This window comes from Haemorhous mexicanus, chromosome 15, assembly GCF_027477595.1.
Source record: "Haemorhous mexicanus isolate bHaeMex1 chromosome 15, bHaeMex1.pri, whole genome shotgun sequence".
NCBI lineage: Eukaryota > Metazoa > Chordata > Aves > Passeriformes > Fringillidae > Haemorhous > Haemorhous mexicanus.
Window position 1 is genome coordinate 1,210,787 of NC_082355.1, and position 18,771 is coordinate 1,229,557.

Below are 18,771 nucleotides of genomic sequence, written 5' to 3' on the forward strand. Positions count from 1 at the left end.
TGCAGCAGGCTTTGAAGGTGCCCTGGTGGCTGGTGAGGTGTTTGGGGTCGGTTCCCTGTGGCTGGGCTGCCTGAGCAGGGCTCCTGGGCCAGCCTGGCCCTTGATGGTTTTGCCTCTTGGAGCCTGGGAAGATGAGGAGATGCTGCTGGTGCTGAGCCAGAGCGAGGACTCGGGTGCCTGATGTGGTTCAGGGGGTGAGAAGGGTTTGGCCAGGGTCCTCTTTTCTTTTAACAGCTTTGCCAGGAAAACTCAGGCAGCGTGGGTGTGCTGGTTGGGGTTTGTCTTTAGTCTGGAGTTGTGCTCCAAAAGCCCCAGAGCTGGGATGTGCCCCCTGCCCAGAGCTGAGCGAGTGGGAGGAGAAGGCAGCACCAACTCTGCCATTTCATCCCACAGGTTACACACCCGAGGTAATGATCTCTCACACCACAGGCATGCTCTTGTTGGATTAGGGATGAGCAGAAATACAGGTGGGATTTAGGAAGAGGTTGGAAGGAGAGAGGAAAGCTGTGTCTGCCCTGGGGGATGTGGTGGTGCTGCTGTTGGTGTGCCTGGAGCAGCCTGGAATGGTGCTTCAGGAATACACACAGGGGAGGCTGGGCCAGGAGTTTCTGTGAATTCCCTGCTGGATTTCCTGCTTGCTTTCAGCTCTTCCTGTTGAGCTGGAGCAGAGGCATGAGATCTGAAGGGTTGGTTGTGCAGGGAAGTCTCAGACCCAGGGACTGTTCAAAGTACAGTGGGACACTGCAGGAGGAGTGACTCAAACCAGTGGAGTTCAACTTCCTAAAAATGGAAATACTCTCCTGTGCTTGAGGCCAGTTCTCTGATTTTTTAAAAACTTTTTTTAACTTCTCTTTTCCCAGATATGGCAATTAAGATGACTTTGGCCCTTGCTGCAGGGACATTGTTCTGGCTCTCTCAGCCTGGCTCTGCTCCTCCTTCACTCTTTAGCTCAGGCCACCTGGGAAAAGGGGAATTTTAGCAGGATTATCTTGGTAGCATCAGGTACAAGGCACCAGGTTCTTCATCTTCCACTTCCAGGCCTGTGCAGGGAGGAGCAGAGGTGCTGTCCTTGTTCCCAGGGGATGGGGTAGGAGTGGTGGGAGCAGTGCATTTTAGTGGATATTAAAGGTTTGTTAGAACTCCTGCTGGAGTTAATTGCCATCACTGCTGATCAGCAGCCAGGCCTTGGTCATCTGCCTTTCCAAGTGCCTCTGCTTGCTTTCCCTGAGCATGGGAGCATTTCCCTTCTGTAGCTGGTGGCTGTGCAGGATTGGGTTGGAGTGGGAAGCTGTCTGAAGTACAGAGCTAAGGAAGCCCCATGAACTTCCTCTATTTACACATTTCGTGCTGGTGTGATTTTAATAGCCTTGTACACATTACAGGCACTTAAAATAGCTCTGTGTGGAGATTGGATGATTAGATACCAACAAGTCTAACTTGTATCACAGTCAAACTATTTGCTCTAATAAAAAATGTAAAAGAGTTATAGAAAGCTAAACTAAATCCCCACACAGTCAAGGTGACTCCCCATGAGGGTGTTTATCATTTTCTGTATTACAAAAGGCTGGGGAGGAGTGGTTAAAAGTGTCATTAACTGGTGGCTTTCTGATGACTAATTTTACATTGACCTGGGCAGGTATGGCCAGATCAGCTCTGGGTTTGCACCAGCTCAGATCTCAAGTGAATCTTTGTTGTAATGTTCCTTTTGTGTGGCAGTGTTGGTACAAATGATGGTTTTTCTTCAGCTCTAAGAGTCACAGGAAATGTTGATGCAATTTTAAAAGATGATGCTTATCTCTGTAAAAAATAGTGAAGGTCTTTGTAAATATTTAACCCTCTATTTGGAAACCTGAGATGTAAAGTTATTTGTTAAGATTACAATATTCTGAATATACAGCTGTATGTAATTCCTGATCTTAGTGTATTGGTGGGAATGAACCACCCAGAACCAGAGCATTCCTATTCCCTGCCTCAAAAATTGCCTTTAATACTGAATGCCATGGACTCAGACTGTTCCAGTTGGCTTTTACTGATCAGTGTCTGCAATTAAATCTGATATTTATCTGTGTTGAAATCCTACATATGTGACAAATTGGGCTGCAGTCTCAAGAATGTTCTTTTCAAGCCTCAAATTTCTAAAACAAGTTTGTCATGAATGCCAGAATGATCCCAGGAGTCTGCTGGCCACATTCCAGTGCCAGTCCCTCTCTCAGCCCTGGTGGCCACTTGTGGTTACATGAGTTCAGCTGGTTACAGGAGAACTGGAGAAAAAAGTGATTTTTCAGGTAAAATGTAAGCTGTATTCATGGGTTTGGTATCAGCACAGCATTGGGTTATGCCAGTGCTTGTACCTTGTTGGCAAGGCAGGGAGATACAACAAAGCTGGTGCTTCAGAAGGCATCAAAGATCTCAGCTCCCACCCTGGGTTTGGTCTGCTCTGGGCAGCCTCTGAGGTTTCACTGCTTTCAGAGCAATAGGCAAGGTGAAGCCAAATGGGGAAGAAATGTAAGAGACAGAAATGTTACTGAGGTGAGAAGACTTGTGTTTTAAAAGCTGACTGATGGGTTAAAGTTTTCTTGTTGAGACTGCAATACTGGGTTTGCACAGCTTTCAGAGTCGTGCTGTAGCAAGTCATTTATTATTTGTAATAATCAGCTGTCTAAAGACATGAAATAATGATTTTCTAAGCAGCCAGCACTTTCATTTTAGACTGCAAATTATGTGGTGGAACATCAGTGTCTTTCCTGGATGCACCAACTCTACTTTGTGCAGATCAGGAAGGAACATTTCTAAAGCTCCTGATGCAGAGTGTAGCACATCTTGTGGCTGCCCCTGCATCCCTGGCAGTGCCCAAGGCCAGGCTGGGCAGGGCTGGGAGCAGCTGGGACACTGGGAGGTGTCCCTGCCATGGCAGGGGTGGCACTGGGTGGGCTTTGAGGTCCTCCCAACCCAAACCATCCTGGGGTTTGATGTTAAAGGAGTTAGTGGCATGTTATTTATCATCTCATTTTGTTTACTCCTTTGTGTCTCCCAATGCTGTGTCAAGCTCAGAGGGAATCTTTTCCAACTTTTGTGTGTGTTTTGCAAGAATTTGATGTATTTTTGTTAACACAAGCAGCAAGACCAAAGTGCAAAGGAAAGTTTGTTAAGAAGGGGGATTGGCAGGTTCTTAATCTGCATTTTTGCAGTAGGAGGATATGGTCCAAGGCAAAAGGTGCATTATTGCCAGAACTTCCCTGAAATTACTGCTTTGAGTTGAAATGCCTTTTGGGAATCAGGGAGGGAGAGAGACCTGGAAACCACATCAAAGCTTGAGGTTAGAATATGTTGGAGAATGGGTGCCAAAAAAAGGTATGTCAGCACCAAAAATAACCCTAATCTACAGGAGAAGTGAAGCACTGCTTCGTGGGGGGATGGCAGAACATCTGGGGGATGTGGGGGAGAAAAGGTATTTTAGAAATGAATGGGAGATGTTGGCGTGGGCTGGAGCCGAGATGATTGGAGCGGGTGAAGGGGTTTGAAATAGCTGCTTGCCTGAGGAGCTGGTGGGTTTTTTCCCTTTTTTTTTTTTTTTTTATTGCTGTATAAAGTTTCCCTGTTAGAAGCCAGCTGTGGGTTGGGGGTTACAGCCCCTTGGAGGGGGCAGAAATTGGACAGTTCTGAGGAATTGTGGCCCTCAGTGGTTCTTAACAGAGATCATTCTGTGGCCAAACAGGGCCAGAGACTGCTTGGGGACACTTAGATCCCTCCTTTGGGCACTCTCATCCCTCCCCTGGGCCCTCACATCCCTCCTGCTTCCCTGTGTGATCAGCACTGATCTTTTTGCTCGTAGCAACATGAACCGTGAGGACCGGAATGTGCTGCGTATGAAAGAAAGGGAAAGGCGAAATCAAGAAATTCAGCAGGGGGACGAAGCCTTCCCACCCAACTCTCCTCTCTTTGCTGAACCCTACAAAGTGGTGAGTTCCTGCACCTCAGGAAAAGGCAGGGTTTAGAACAGAAATCATCTGCAAATTCATGTTTTATTTTTATCTCCGTTCTTGAAAGCTCTTAGGGCAACCAAGTATTTTAGCAGGGCTTGAAAATAAAGCTGGGCAGTCACAGCTCCACTGGCAGATTTATAATGCTTGGGAAGGGGAGGAGCCTTTATAGGGAGTGGGAAAAAGGAAAATAAAACCATCAAAAATTTTTCCTTCCTTCCTTCACCTTCTATACAGTGACTCAAAACAATTAAATTATCCATTGTGTGATGCCAAATTGCCATTTTTGGGGTGCTTTAGACTGTTGCTAAACTTTCTAACCTTTCATCAACATAGTCCAGACCTGGATAAATTCACAAAGAGAAAGTTTAAATAGGAGGTTCATTTAAAGTGCTGGAATGTTTGATATGGCTGTGTTTGACATGAATTATCAACTCTAACTAGTGCTCCAATAGTTTGTATCTGATGTTTTAGTTTGTTTTGAAGGAGTTGATTCTGTCTGTGGTCCTGCACAGCTTTCAGCCTGTTCTGGGTTTCCTTCCAGGTTGCTTTGCTGAACAGTACTGGAAAAAGTAACCTAATTCTGGAATAACTAATAAAATATTATTTAATAGGTTAATTACGTAGTTCAAAACTCACTTTGAGGGCAAACCCTTCCCTTGCTGCAATTTCAGCTGGTTTGCAAGAAGTAAAACATGACTGCAAACTCTCTTCCTGCAAGAGGAAAGTTGAGAAATACCTGATGGTTTTTTTGTTCCTGTGCTTGATAACCAAATTCCACATGTGTGAAGTTAACTGGAGTTAGTTGGGATGCATGGGGGAATGATCCAGCATCCCAGATTTAGAAAACAAAATGGTTGTTTTCTAAAGAACAAAGAACCCTTTTAACTGTGTGCAACAAACGTTGTGCCAATATAAACACCAATTAAAAATGACTTACGGGGGTGAGGTTAAGTTGATTTTATTTTACTGCTAATTAAAACCTTTTAGGACTGATGCATTCTGTATTAGAGAAGTTACAGTCTGTAAGGTGACAGCATCTGCAGCTGTGGAACTGGCATCCAGATCAGCAGTGCATTATTTGGTTATTGCTGCTACAGCTGTCCCTGCTGCTGAATTTTTAGTATGTTTTAGGGAGTTACATCTTTATTGTTACATATTTTTAATATGTTTTAGGGAGTCAAATTGCTGTTTTAAGAGGTAAAATTCAGAATTGGAAATGCTAGCAAAGAAAGAGGTGTACTCTAGCTGAAATTCAGGTTGAGTGCTAGAAAGAGGTGTACTCTAGCTGAAATCCAGGTTGAGTGCTAGAAAGAGGTGTGTTCTAGCTGAAATCCAGGTTGAGTGCTAGAAAGAGGTGTGTTCTAGCTGAAATCCAGGTTGAGTGCTAGAAAGAGGTGTGTTCTAGCTGAAATCCAGGTTGAGTGCTAGAAAGAGGTGTGTTCTAGCTGAAATCCAGGTTGAGTGCTAGAAAGAGGTGTGTTCTAGCTGAAATCCAGGTTGAGTGCTAGAAAGAGGTGTACTCTAGCTGAAATTGGGGTTGAGTGATAGAAAGAGGTGTATTCTAGCTGAAATTCGGGTTGAGTGCTAGAAAGAGGTGTGTTCTAGCTGAAATCCAGGTTGAGTGCTAGAAAGAGGTGTATTCTAGCTGAAATTCAGGGTGAGTGCTAGAAAGAGGTGTTCTCTAGCTGAAATTCAGGTTGAGTGCTAGAAAGAGGTGTACTCTAGCTGAAATCCAGGTTGAGTGCTAGAAAGAGGTGTTCTCTAGCTGAAATTCGGGTTGAGTGCTAGAAAGAGGTGTTCTCTAGCTGAAATCCAGGTTGAGTGCTAGAAAGAGGTGTACTCTAGCTGAAATCCAGGTTGAGTGCTAGAAAGAGGTGTTCTCTAGCTGAAATCCAGGTTGAGTGCTAGAAAGAGGTGTACTCTAGCTGAAATTTGGGTTGAGTGCTAGAAAGAGGTGTATTCTAGCTGAAATCCAGGTTGAGTGCTGTAGTTACCAGACCATTTAACTTCCTGTGAAGTTGTGATCGGTTCTAAATCCCGGTTTTGGTGGCTTCTTGTCCCAGACCAGCAAAGAAGACAAGCTGTCGAGCCGCATCCAGAGCATGCTGGGGAACTATGATGAGATGACGGATCTCATCGGGGACCGGCCGCTCCAGAAGATCGTCGCCATCCCCAAGCCCTCGGTTCCCGCGGCGCCCGATGACAAACCCGTGCCCGGCTTCTTCGGCGAGCAGCGGCACGGCGCGGGCTCCCACCAGAGCAGCAAATGGACCCCGGTGGGGCCGGCCCCCAGCACCTCGGCCCAGTCCCAGAAGCGCTCCCAGGGGCTGGGGGGCCACGGGCAGCGCTCCGGGGGCGGCGCGGCCGGCGCGGGGGCCCGGCACGAGCGCGACTCCTACGGCGGCGGCCGCAAGAAGGGCCAGCACGGCTCCGAGCACTCCAAGGGCCGCTCCGGCAGCCCCGGGAAGCCGCCGGCCGTGGCCTCGCTGGCCCCCGGGCACTCCAGAGCCCACGGCGGCGAGCACCACGGCAAGGAGCACCAGCGCTCCAAGTCGCCCCGGGACCCCGAGCCCAGCTGGGACTCTCCCTCCCGCGTGCCCTCGTTCGCCAGCGGGCAGCACTCGACCCAGTCCTTCCCCCCCTCGCTGATGTCCAAATCCAGCTCGATGTTACAGAAACCCACTGCCTACGTCAGGCCGATGGACGGGCAGGAGTCCATGGAGCCAAAGCTTTCCTCGGAACACTACAGCAGCCAGAGCCACGGCGGCGGCGTCAACGAGCTGAAGCCCAGCAGCAAAGCGCACCTGACCAAGCTGAAAATTCCCTCTCAGCCGCTGGATGTAAGTTGCTGGCTGTGTCCTGCCTTCTTAAATGTAAATCCGCCTGGGCTGGGATTTTCCAGCGTCTCCAAAATCCCAATTTGCCTAACCCAAATGGAGTTTTTAGTAAACACTGTGTTTTTGTTACTCAAAGCACCTTCACCTAAGCTGTATTTTCAGTGGGGAGCATGCAAAAGTAATTGTTTTTGTCTTCTGCTTCTTCAGTGGGCATACTGGGTTTTTTATTAAATAAAGGCTGAGGCACTCAGAAAGGCTTACTTAACCCCCAGAGGCCAATTTTCACAGAGTATTTCTCTAGTCAGGAGTTAGGGAAATTGTAGGATATCCACAAATATTTTGACAAGCTGAGTAAATACATTGTTGTTCCTAGGAGCTGAATTGACTTAGAGTTGTTGATACAATATGCCTGTATCAGATTTTCTTTTGAAGTCAGTAGCAATTACTAGATGTGGTTATTATACCTTCACCCCACATTGAACAGGGTGCAGAACTTTTATCAGTTGTGCTGGATATAAAATACTATTGGGTTAACAACTTGGAGGAGTTTGGTAATTCCCAAACCATTAGGACACAGCCTCTGACTCCAGCTCACTTACAAGGAGAGTGCCTTTGCTGGTAATAAAGTCTCATTTCATCTCCTGTCCAACTGCTGGAATCATGGTAGCCAGAGAAAAGCTCTTTTTCCTGGGATTGCAACAGATAGCAAAGTAAGATCCAGCACACAGGTAAGGAAATCAGAAATTACTTTATTTGTGAAGACCTGCCACATCAGTGCTGATGCAGTGAATCCTGAAGTAGCTTTGCTTCTTTCTGCTTGTGGCAGCCAGGGATGCAGAGGATGCATAGTTTGGTAATTATTGCTGTTTCTGGGATCCCTCTGTGACGAGTGTTTTACTTGGGAATGCAGTTTGTCATTCCTGTGCATTCACCGTCCTGCACTTGAATTCAGATATTATCCTGGGGCTGCTTCCAGGAAATGACTGAAAGCTGTGATTCTGTTTCCCCTCTCTACAAGTTTTTAATATCCCTGCCTGCCTGTGATCACTTGAACTGTCAAGTGAAAAGTGAGAGATTATTATCACAGTTTTATGGATGTCATGTATTTGCTTTTCATAACTGTGACTCACGCCATCAAAACATGGATGTATCTGATGTTCAAAATTATGAAAAGAGTTAGCAAGGGCTGTTTGTGTCTGTGTAGAGTCCACATGAGGCACAATAAGGACTGAAGTTTGTTTTTAACTGTTTCTAGTCCCTGGAAAATCTGGGAGATGTTAACTTTGAGTTTTGATTTATAGGCATCAGCCTCTGGTGAGGTGAGCTGCGTGGATGAAATCCTCAAAGTAAGTTCTTTGGTGTTCTTGTTCCCTACTTTGTTGAAAGTGCAGCCATTCCCAAGGAGGGGGAAGGACTCTGCAGTGCCAGAGCCTGTCCAGGTGCAGGTTGGCACAGCAGGGCTCTCCTGGTGCTCCTCCAGCACAGGGGACTGGGCCAAACTGGGAGCAGAGCTGGCCCTGGGTGTTGTGGTGTGCACATCATCCCCTGGAGAGCCTCACTGCATTCCTCCTCCCTGATAACCAGAACTACACGTCTTCCACCAAATGACAGTCCTTAATCCTGGTATTTTAGAGCCTAGTCAATGCTTTGCTGCCCCATGGCAGCACTTTCCCTCTCTCATACCTGGGTAATTTTCCCAAGTCCTTTTACCCCTCCTGGGATGCCCTGCCCTGTGTCTGCTCTCACAAAAGGATCATCAGGTCCCTCTGGAGCACATCCATGGCTTATTATTTCCTGTGACCTTCAGTCCTCCAGGGGCCTTGGGCATGCTCTGAGAGCATAGGAGGCACTTTCCAGCTGCAGGCATTTGAGTTCCCCCTTTTCCTCAAATCTACAGGCTTCCCTTTCCTAGGATTCTTCTTCCCACACATTCTGAAAGGATCAGACTCTGACTTGCACTGCAGTTTATCTTCAGGCCAGCCCAGCTGATTGATTTATGCCTTGCTGCTTGTTATTATGTCATAACTCTCTCTTCTCCTGGGGAGCAATTTAACATTCAGGTTTACATGCAAAATCTTTGTTGCACATTTGGGAAATTAAGATTTGAATATAAAGCTTAGTGAAGGGTGAACAATGAACTGAAAATTGAGAGAATCCAGATTGCAAGTTGAAACCTGATTTATTTTGTTAATAACTTTCGTTTTTGTTGTGTTTCAGGAGATGACCCACTCCTGGCCTCCTCCACTGACTGCCATCCACACCCCCTGCAAAACTGAACCCTCCAAATTCCCCTTTCCAACCAAGGTCAGTGCTGAGTCCAACAGTGGATGCTGTTGAAGAAGTAACTCCAGTTAAAGCTCAGGATTTTGGAGCTCCTGCATTCAGTTCTGTATAAGCTGGGTTTGTTTCAGTGCTTTGGCCCTCTTTATTTATCTTCACCTTATCTGTCAGCAGTGGCCTTATGAAAAATGTCCTTGGTTTTCCTCTGCTTTGCACAGACAGTCTGCAGAGTTATCTGTGATACAACTTACCTTTTTAATTTTTGTTGGATAAATTCAAAAACTTTCAAACTTTTGAAGCTTGGAAATGCCTTTGAGCCCTTTCCCTAACAGGGAAATGCTCTGCACCATTTTGTGTACAACCAAGTGAGTTTCCCTCCATGTGGCAAAACAGAGGCTGAATGGTAAATGCTGAGAAATTTAAATGGGCTTTTCTGCATAAACTGAATTTTCCTCTTAGTTTGAAGTCCACTAATAGTTGTGTGAGTTTTTTTTTTTTGCATTTTCAATTACAAAAAAATTAAGACAGTTTAGGAATCACATGTTTTTCTGAAGAAATCAGTTGTTCCAAAAGATCCTCTTCCCAACCTCCTGCGTTCTTAAGAGGTGCTGAAGGGTTTAAGCAGTTAATTCCAGAGAGAAATCCACTGCTGCTGCTGAGAGCACAGGGCACGTGTCCAGGGGAGCTGCTGGAGCTGACACCTCTGAGGAAGGAATTCTGCTGCTGCCTCCCCTGGGCTGGGCCTGGCAGCTCCTGGGTTCCAGGGCACACTCGGGGCACTGGGAATTGTTTGCCTGGAAGAGCAGCTCTGCAGGATCCTGGAAGCCCAGGGGAGGCAGCTGTGGGTAAAAGCCAGCATGGGGAGCTGACTCACCCAGGAATCCATGGTCTGGTTCCTGGGGCTGCTGATTACCAGTAAAAGATTCAACTCCACAACGTGATTTTTCTCCAGACTCAACATCTCTCTGGGATGAATTGGGGTGCTCCACCCCTAACTTGGCAGAGCTTCAGAGTGAAGAAATTGCCCTGTTTCTCTTTTAAAAGTTACCTATATAATAATTCAGACCTTGCTCTCTCTGACCAGCTGCTGTTCTAGACACCACTTAATTGCTCTTAATTTCCTTTTTGATCCAAATTGCTCCCCAAAACAGAACATCTGAGGGAATAATTTTGCAAAGAGTTTCTCACTGAGGTTTCTACTGTCATCTCTCTGATCCCATCCTTTTATGTGAATGCTTTGACATGACCTTCCTTCAGCCAAAGGTTCCAGTCCCTGTTGGAAGGGCACATGCACAAACCTCCCCCAGAGTGCTCCAGGTTCTCATCCTGGCTGGATATCCCAGAGCAGGGGCAGTCCTGCTGTCACCACCTCTGTGTGACCTGTCCCTGGTCTCTGTTTTTTGCTTCTCTTCAGTGTCAAAAAATGCAGAATTTAGCCTTCAGTTCTCAGCTTTACTTTGGAAGGCATACCTAGAAATAAATCCTGTTTTCTGTTTTCCTAGCATTAGATCAATATTAATCTTGCAAATATTACTTTTAGTCAGAGTTTATTTGTGTGCTATGTAAAACTGTCAGCCTGGAAATAATTCATACCTTTTCTTACAAGGAAATTCCACACCTTTCCTCATCAACAAAGGTCCTTATTCCTCTGCTTTGAGTACTCATTCCTGAGCCTTTGGGGAGATATTTTCCCTTTGCATTTGGAGCACCCTTGGCTGTGGGGCTGCTTGGTTTTAGTTTCCCTGGCATTGAGTTTGGGAAGAGGAAGGTGTGCACAAGTCCCCGTGGCTGTGACACAGAGGCCATGTAACACTGCACAGCTCTGGCAGGGTCTGAACAAAAAGGAGCTTTTTCAGCCTCTCAACCTGGATTGTGTCTCTTCACCCAGTTTGCAAAAAATTCCATTTATGGCTGCTCTGAGTCTTTTTGACTTTTTGCCAGCTTTTTTATTTTGTGGCTGCACATCTTAGCCATGGAACTCTGTCAAATTCTCTCCCTGCATCCAAAGCCTATAATTTCCTCTGCCTTCTCCCCTCTGTCATTCTTGGCAGCAGCAGCTCTGCAGAATTCCAGGGAGTTAGTGAGCCATGGGCCGGTGCAGTCTGGGCCCAGAGCAGAATCCACCAAACAAAACACAACAGTGGTTTGCTTTAATCAAGCAGTTCTGTTGGAGGAAAGCTCCTTCTCTTTAATACTGTGCTCCATTTATTGCTGAAGTGTTTCACAGCATTGCCCCTGTGGGCAGAGCCTGGTGTGTTCTTCCTGCTCACGTGAAATGAAGCTGCCCTTGGTGGACCACTTGATTTTATTTGTCAGACTCTTGGGATGGGATCACTTTCCCTGTGTGTAGGGAGTGAGTAACTCGAAGGAACCCAACCTCCTGACTGGGGCCTCTCTGATTACTATAAATATATCTAATAGTTCCCAGGAAGTCTTGGATCAGAAGAGAAAACTCCATGAAAATAGGTCAGGGAAAGTTTTATGGATGCTATGGAAAAATGCAGATTGCTGTGTCTTGATAAAAAAATGTTATCCTGTGACCTAACACTCTATAATTTTATCCATGGGCTCACAGTCAGACACTCCAGAAATGCTGGCAGTGTTTATGAAGTGCATTGAGCAGCCCAGCTGCTGGCTGGGAGGGAAGGCTTGGCTGTGCCTGTCCCTCTGCAGAGCTGGGGCCAGCAGGAGCCCTCCTGCAGAAAGGAGATCTGACCTGAGGTTTCAGGTGTCACCTGGGAATGTTCCTCTCAGCCAGGGCTGTGGGATGGGAGCCCAGCCCTGCTGCCTCCTGTCCAGCTGGAGAATTCCTCTCTCCAGGTGTTTCTGTCAGAGTTTTTGTTTCCTGCTCCAGTGTCTTCCCTGTGTAACCTCAGTCCATTCTACTTTGCTTTTAAGGGTTTCCTTCCTTTCAGCTGGTTGCAATTTCTTTCTGAAGCAGACCTTTAGAAGCTGCTGCTCTCAATAACCTGGGAGTTGAATGTAGAGCTTTTTTTTTTTTAGTCTCTGAGTTTCTTAAAGAAATATGTATCCAGTAGATGGCAAGGGAGTTGGAAAAAGTTGCACATTGAACCATAACACCTCATTAAAGTGCACTTAGCTGGGAGCCAGTGCTTTGCCTCTGAAATAGGAAGTTGACTCAAGTGGGGAATTAGGCAGGTGTGCTCTGCAGAATTCCCCATCCATGTGCTGCTGGAAGGGGTGCCAGTTCCCCATCCCGTGCTCCCCCAGTGCTGTGGCTTTGGAAATGTACAGTTTGAGGTCTTTATTTCTTTTTTTCACTCAGTTTGTTGGCTTGGCTGAGCTGCCAGTGGCAAAAGGAAACCAGGGATTCCCACCTGCCTCCTCCTACCTGTGAAATGATAAGAAATGGATTTATTTAGAAGGGAGTGTGGCTGTTCACGAGGCCTCTCGCCATCTTCGCTTTGCTCTTGAGTTCTTTCTTAATTTATTGTTGTTTTTATTGTCCCTTTCAGTTTGTAAAGGTCAGAGGTATTGGAAACACCTTCCAAGCAAAGCTCCTTAGGAAGTTCTCCGTCCACAAAATTCTTGTTCAATGCATTGTTCCTTTTTTGAAACACAAAGCTGAGGGAAATTGAAAACATCTCAAGGGTGCTTTGCTGTGTAAAGCTTTTGTGTGTTTAAAAACTTCATTCTGTAAATTGCCTCTGGAACCACTGCCTGGCACTGGCTTGGTGTGAGGGAAAAGCAGGTCACAGGTGGACCAGGAAAAATGGAATTCATTGTTGAATTGTAGTTCTGGTTTGCCATTGCCAGAGCATGTAAGTAAAATGTGTGTATACAACTAGAAATTGCAAATATTGGACTCAATTTATTTTTCTGGGGCTGTCAGTTGTCCTCATTTTGAAATGAGGTCAGGAAGGTCCTATTTTAAAAAGGCACTGGAGCCTGGAAGGGAGTTTGCAGTGGCTCAGTAGCCTCTGTGTATTTGTTAAGACAAGGCTTTGGATTTCAATAAAGTTCATAATCTGCTATGTCTTGGGAGTCAGAATTGGAGTTGCTGAAATGGGAATACTGAGGATGATAAAAGTGCTGAAATCTGCAAGGCTTCCTCTTTCCTGGCTGGTGTTATAGGATATTGGGAATGAGGAATTGTTCCATGGCAGGGTGGGCAGCCCTGGCACAGGGTGCCCAGAGCAGCTGGAGCTGCCCCTGGATCCCTGGCAGTGCCCAAGGCCAGGCTGGGCACTGGGGCTGGGAGCACCTGGACAGTGGAAGTGTCCCTGCCATGGCAGGGTGGCACTGGCTGGGCTTTGAGGTCCCTTCCAGCCCATCCTGTGACTGTAAAATACCATTTTATTGGCTTTTCTACCAGATCTGGCAGTTCTGGGCTGGAGTGCTGTGCTGCCCACCCAGGCTGGGCTTGCCAGGGACCCACGTGGAGCCCTTGGGGCAGAGTGTGCAGAGCTGGTCCCATTTGCAACCTCACCTTGTCCCTAAGGCTCCTTTGTGGCTGAGGAATATTTCTTGTTGAGATGTTTTGTTCCAATTGCTGTGTGTGCTTGGAGAAGGAAAATGAGGAGGAAAGGGTTGGAAGGAAAGCACTTCCAACAGCAGCAAAGTTAGTGTGTGAAGCAGGAGCATAAACAAACATCCTGAACAGTTCCTCTCCATCCTAAACACACAGGAGGAGGGGATTTAGGGAAGTCACAGGGATCTGGGAGGCTCAGCCCTGATGTGCCCTTGGGAACAGCAGGAAGTGGCTGAGGAAGAGGAGTGTGAAGGTCTCACCTGGGGTGCCCTAGGGCCCAGAGAAAGATTCCCTCTTTTTTTTTGCTTGTTGTTGTTTTTTCCCCTTTTCCAGAGATTAAGTGTCAACCATTAGGTAGAAAGAATATCTTCCTTACAGCCTGGTTTTAGTACCTTGAATTCCCACTGAAAAAAACCCACTTGTGATGTTTTATTCCCCCAGGAGTCTCAGCAGTCCAGTTTTGGCACTGGAGAACAGAGTGAGTACATGAAACTTCCTGGAATGTGTTGAATGTTTTTGTTGTCTTTCTGCTCTCAGCATCTCCCAAGATGTCAGGGCTTTTAGGAAATGAGGTTTTCCAGACTGCTCTCAGGATGGAGGCTGACTTCAGATTTTCTCTGCTTTCTCAAGTTTTAAGCTGTCAAACAGTTGCTTGATTTTCTTTTGCATTTCTTGTTCAGATCTTGGAGGTTATCACTGAGTGGAAGGGAGGTGTGTTCGAGGGAGAAGATAAACAGATTTTATTTGATCCAGTTCTTTACAGAATGCCTCAATGGTTGATTTGAAAATAACTGAGTACTAAACCAAAACACCTTAAAAACCCAACTCCCTGCTTAGGGGCATATTAGAAACCAGAAGAGTACTTTTGCTTTTATTTCAGTAGAAAAAGCATATGGCAGTTTCACCATTTATTGACATTTTAAAGTCAAGAGAGAGAACTGGTCAAGAACTTTAATCACATGCTATTGTCCTTGAGTTTCTTGCACTTTTGGACTTTGGAAAAAATAACTTTTATTTCTTTAAACTGTCATTATTTTGATTATTGAAATGAATGTGAAACTCAGTAAATATCAGGTAAAATTGAATTAAATTAGTGCTGTTAACTTCCAAAAGTCCTTCCACTCCCTCTTGAAGTGATTAAGCAGCTTAAATAGTAAAAGAAGAATGGTTTATTCTTAGATATTCACAAGCAGCTTAATCTGAACACCTGATACAGTGGGGAATTAAGGAAACAAATTCAAGCTTAATTCCATGATGCTAAACCATAGGCTCACGTTATGGGAGCAGCTGATCTTCAGGTGTGGAAAAGAGGAGCCAAGGTTAATTAAACACAGAGCCAGTCTCCTGTGCCTGCTTGGATTTTCTGGGGAGCTTTTAACAGCCTCAGTTCTTGTTTTTGTTGAGCTGCACCCAGTTATTTACCAGAATGAAAGAAAAGGGAAGGGAATTTATCAGGGTGTATTCCTGCTGTCAGAATTAGTGTGTGAGTTGGATTTTGGGGTGTGGGGATGCTGGAGCAGTCAGAGCTCAGCAGGTGGATCTGTGTCCCAGATCCTGCATGTGTAAGGCAAGAATTTCATCTTGCTAGGAGCAGAGCACTTTTCCACACCATTAATAACAAACTTTTCCACACCATTAATAACAAATTCTTGTGTATTGGTTGACACAGCAATGATTTAAATGATTTTCTCTATTTTCTTGGTTAAATCTTTTGCTGTATTTGGTGTTTTGCCTCTGCATTCCTCCCTGCCTCAGCCTGGGGGAGGTGGTACCTGCTGTCCCCTGGTGCTGCTCCCTCCTGTCCCCTCACGTGGCCTTGCTTTGTCCATCCTTGTGGCACCTTTGGGGGGCTTCTTCTGCTGTGCCTGAGTTTTCAGCTGTGCTTTTCTTCTTTTCTCCTCCTAGAACGATACAATCCCTCATCCAAAACCTCCAATGGTCATCAATCCAAATCGTAAGTGCCTCCTGAGAAAATGTTTCACAAATAAAAGTTGTGTTTTATGAGATTTAGGAAAAGGTGTGTGGTAGAATGTGAGTGGCACTCCAGCATCCCTCTCCTTGGCTGGCAGGGAAAGGTTTTTTGGGACAATAAACCAAATATTGCTCACTGGAGTGAGCAAAAAATACCCCGAGCTGCCTCTCTGCTCCTTTGCTTTCCTGTCAGCTGCCAGGAGAGGAGCAGGAGTTTGGACCTTGGAATTGGCTTGGGAATCAGAAAGGGCATCAGCTTGGGATGGGACCTAACAGAGCTGGCAGCTGGAGGTTGCACAAATTCAGGATGAGGAAAGGTTTTGGATTGGAGGAGACAGAAAACTGGGTCTGGGATCTTGTGAGGTTTGTTCTGCTCTCCCTCTAAGTCCTGACAAATGTTTTGAACACAGACCCAGCAACCCAGAAAAACTCAGAGGCAACTGGAATGTTCTGCATGGTTGTGCTCCACCTTTCTCAGACTTAAATGTCAGTGATATGCAGTTAAAAGATGGTTTCCAAATAAATCTGCCCATAAAAATAAATATTTACCAGTTTACTGTGACAAAACCATTTTAAATATATATTTTTAAGTGATTATGATCTGGTAAAGAAAAGGAGATAAATGCATCATTTGTAAAATGGTAGCAATGAGCAGTAGTTCAGGAGGGAGCTCCTAGAGGTTGGGTTGCTGTTCAGATCAGCAGAGCAGCTCACTGGGAAACTCAGGAGAGTCAGACTTTTAATTCTTTCTCATTTTCCCTCCACAGATGTGAATCGAACCAGACAGAGTAAGATGTTTTCTGTTTATCATCAAATGTTTCCACTAATCACAAAGGCCCTGCTGTGTGTTTTCATTGTGCTCATGCATCCTCAGTGTGTGAAGCTGTGTGTGTGTGACTACCAGCAGTAATTATGGCTTTGGATACAGTAATTAATGATGGCTTAGGACAGTTGCACTGCTGCCACGGGACAGGAAGCAGCCACTGGGGCTGGCTTGCTTTCCTCCATTTCAAACACAATTCTTGCCCATTGTGTGCAAGAAGTTGCACATAACACAAGTTACCTCCTCCCCCTCCAGTAAATTGTGTCAGATTTCCTTTCTAAGTTTAACAGAATGGACTCAGGAGCCAAAGTACCTGAATCCTCATTCTTCTCTGAGAATGACTCAACTCACCATTCTTAACCATGAGATGTGTGAGTGCTGTCTGGTGGCTCTCACCCACGCAGCCTCTGCAGGATAAACAGTGCCGTGTTGAAATCCAGCAGAATGCTTTGGAAGTAATTAAAGTACTTGGAAAAATTTGTCTCACTTTCTCCTTTTTCCCTTAGTATGTTGAAAGATGACTTAAAACTCAGCAGTAGTGAAGACAGCGATGGAGAGCAGGTATGTTCCTCAGAGGGCTTCCCAAAACCCACTGCCCTCATCCAGCCCTGGGCAGGGAGCAATGGCCCAGCAGCAACCTGGGCAGCTTAGCAGGAGGTCTGTGGAACTGAAATCTCCTGCAATGTTTTTAGACAAACCTCAGGCATTCCTGAATGTAATCTTGGGGGAGATTTTGTGCCAACAAATGGAAATGTGGGGGTTTGTAGAAACGGTTTGCTTTTATCTAGAAGGTCTTATCAACTGATTTCACGTGGGCCTTCTCTGAACATCAAATTACCATAGTGCACTTTAAAACTTATATCATGGCTCCTTAATTAGAGATAAACCCCTTTGTGTTCTGCCATCCCAGCTACAGAGCTCATGGTGTGAACATCTGGGTGCATTGGTGCCCTGGGATGTTTGGGGTGACAAGGAGTCCCTGGGAGTACAGATCACCTTTATATTTATCAAAAAGTCTCTTTCTTACTCTTTCCAGGATTAACTTTGTGCAGCTTCTGCCAGACTGGCACTTAACATGCTAAATAAAAATAAAATACGTGGCTGTGCTGCCCAGTAACCCCCACTGCTCTGGGGTTTCTTCTCAGTTCTGGTACTTGATTTTCTTCAAGTGGAAAACTTGGAGCTGGTGAACTCCACTTACCCTGGGCATCTCAGGGAAATCATTGTGAAATGCTGATTCAAAAAGGTGGAAACAGGATATTAAATTAGTGGTGGAAATGAGAACTCTCACAAATGGAGTCAGAATATAGGGATTTGTGCTGAAAACTTGGAGAAAATAACGCTGCTTCTCTTACTGTATAAGGAGAATGCAGATAAATTTAAGCTACTGCAAATAATGAATTTCTTAAAAATGAAAGGCTCTAAACCAATGTTTTGAAACTTAATTGTATATACCAGCCTAAAATAGCTTCTAGAAGCTTCATGCTCTTTTTTTTTAATTGCAGGACTGCGATAAGACCGTGCCAAGGAGCACACCTGGAAGGTAGGAATGGGATTCCTGGGGGATTGCAGCACCGTGGGGAAGTTCAGCCCAGTCAGCATTCCTGGCTTGGTCTTGTTTCCAAAATTCATCTTTGTCCTTTGGCTTGTACTAAAGCAAAAGTGATGAGAATTTAATTAGTGATTAAATAGTAATAGATATAATATTAAACATTTCCTGCAAATGAGACTGACCACTTTGGGAAGGGGCAGCACCCAAAGGCTCGCTGTTTCCAGGCTGAACCGCGCTCACTCGGGCTGAATTTTCTCCTGAAGGTTGATGAAAATGTTCCATTTTGTTACTTCTGATGAAAGGGTTGGAAGGATGTACCTGTGCCTCGGGTAATGCTTGGTTTCCCTCCTTTCTGTTGCAGTAATTCTGAGCCTTCCCAGCACAACAGTGAAGGAGCAGACAACTCCAGGGATGACTCGAGCAGCCACAGCGGCTCCGAGAGCAGCTCCGGCTCCGACTCGGAGAGCGAGAGCAGCTCCAGTGACAGCGAGGCCAACGAGCCCTCCCAGAGTGCATCCCCCGAGGTAGGGCAGCCAGGGCCTGGCCTCCAGCAGCTGCCTCCAGCCCTGCCATTCCACAGCACCAAAGTTCAGTAAATTCTCACTGCTAAAGACAAAACACCAACATGGGCTCACCGTCAGGCTGGGCTGTTCTGCTGCAGTTCCTGTGCTGCATGTGATGGTTCTCCAGATAAGCCCATATCTGGTGTTTGATTTGAAGTGGTTTTTACCACCAGCTGTCTGTTGAAGAGCAGAATTAGATATGGTATCAGAACCCTAAAAAACCATGGCATCAAATATTGCCTGTTGGTAGCAGACAAAGGGAAAAATTGT

General features: G+C 45.8%; 1 protein-coding gene across 1 annotated transcript in view; it reads left to right on the forward strand.

The window, feature by feature from the left end:
* Window positions 1-18,771, forward strand: part of AFF4 (ALF transcription elongation factor 4) — a 47,377-nt gene that overhangs the window by 12,726 nt on the left and 15,880 nt on the right. The window contains exons 2-11 of the mRNA XM_059860504.1: window positions 3,833-3,959; window positions 6,047-6,823; window positions 8,122-8,166; window positions 9,038-9,124; window positions 14,034-14,070; window positions 15,498-15,546; window positions 16,331-16,351; window positions 16,893-16,947; window positions 17,892-17,929; window positions 18,300-18,462. Coding sequence (XP_059716487.1) covers window positions 3,837-3,959; window positions 6,047-6,823; window positions 8,122-8,166; window positions 9,038-9,124; window positions 14,034-14,070; window positions 15,498-15,546; window positions 16,331-16,351; window positions 16,893-16,947; window positions 17,892-17,929; window positions 18,300-18,462 — 1,395 coding nt within the window. The 5' untranslated portion in view covers window positions 3,833-3,836. The remainder of the gene's footprint in view (window positions 1-3,832; window positions 3,960-6,046; window positions 6,824-8,121; window positions 8,167-9,037; window positions 9,125-14,033; window positions 14,071-15,497; window positions 15,547-16,330; window positions 16,352-16,892; window positions 16,948-17,891; window positions 17,930-18,299; window positions 18,463-18,771) is intronic.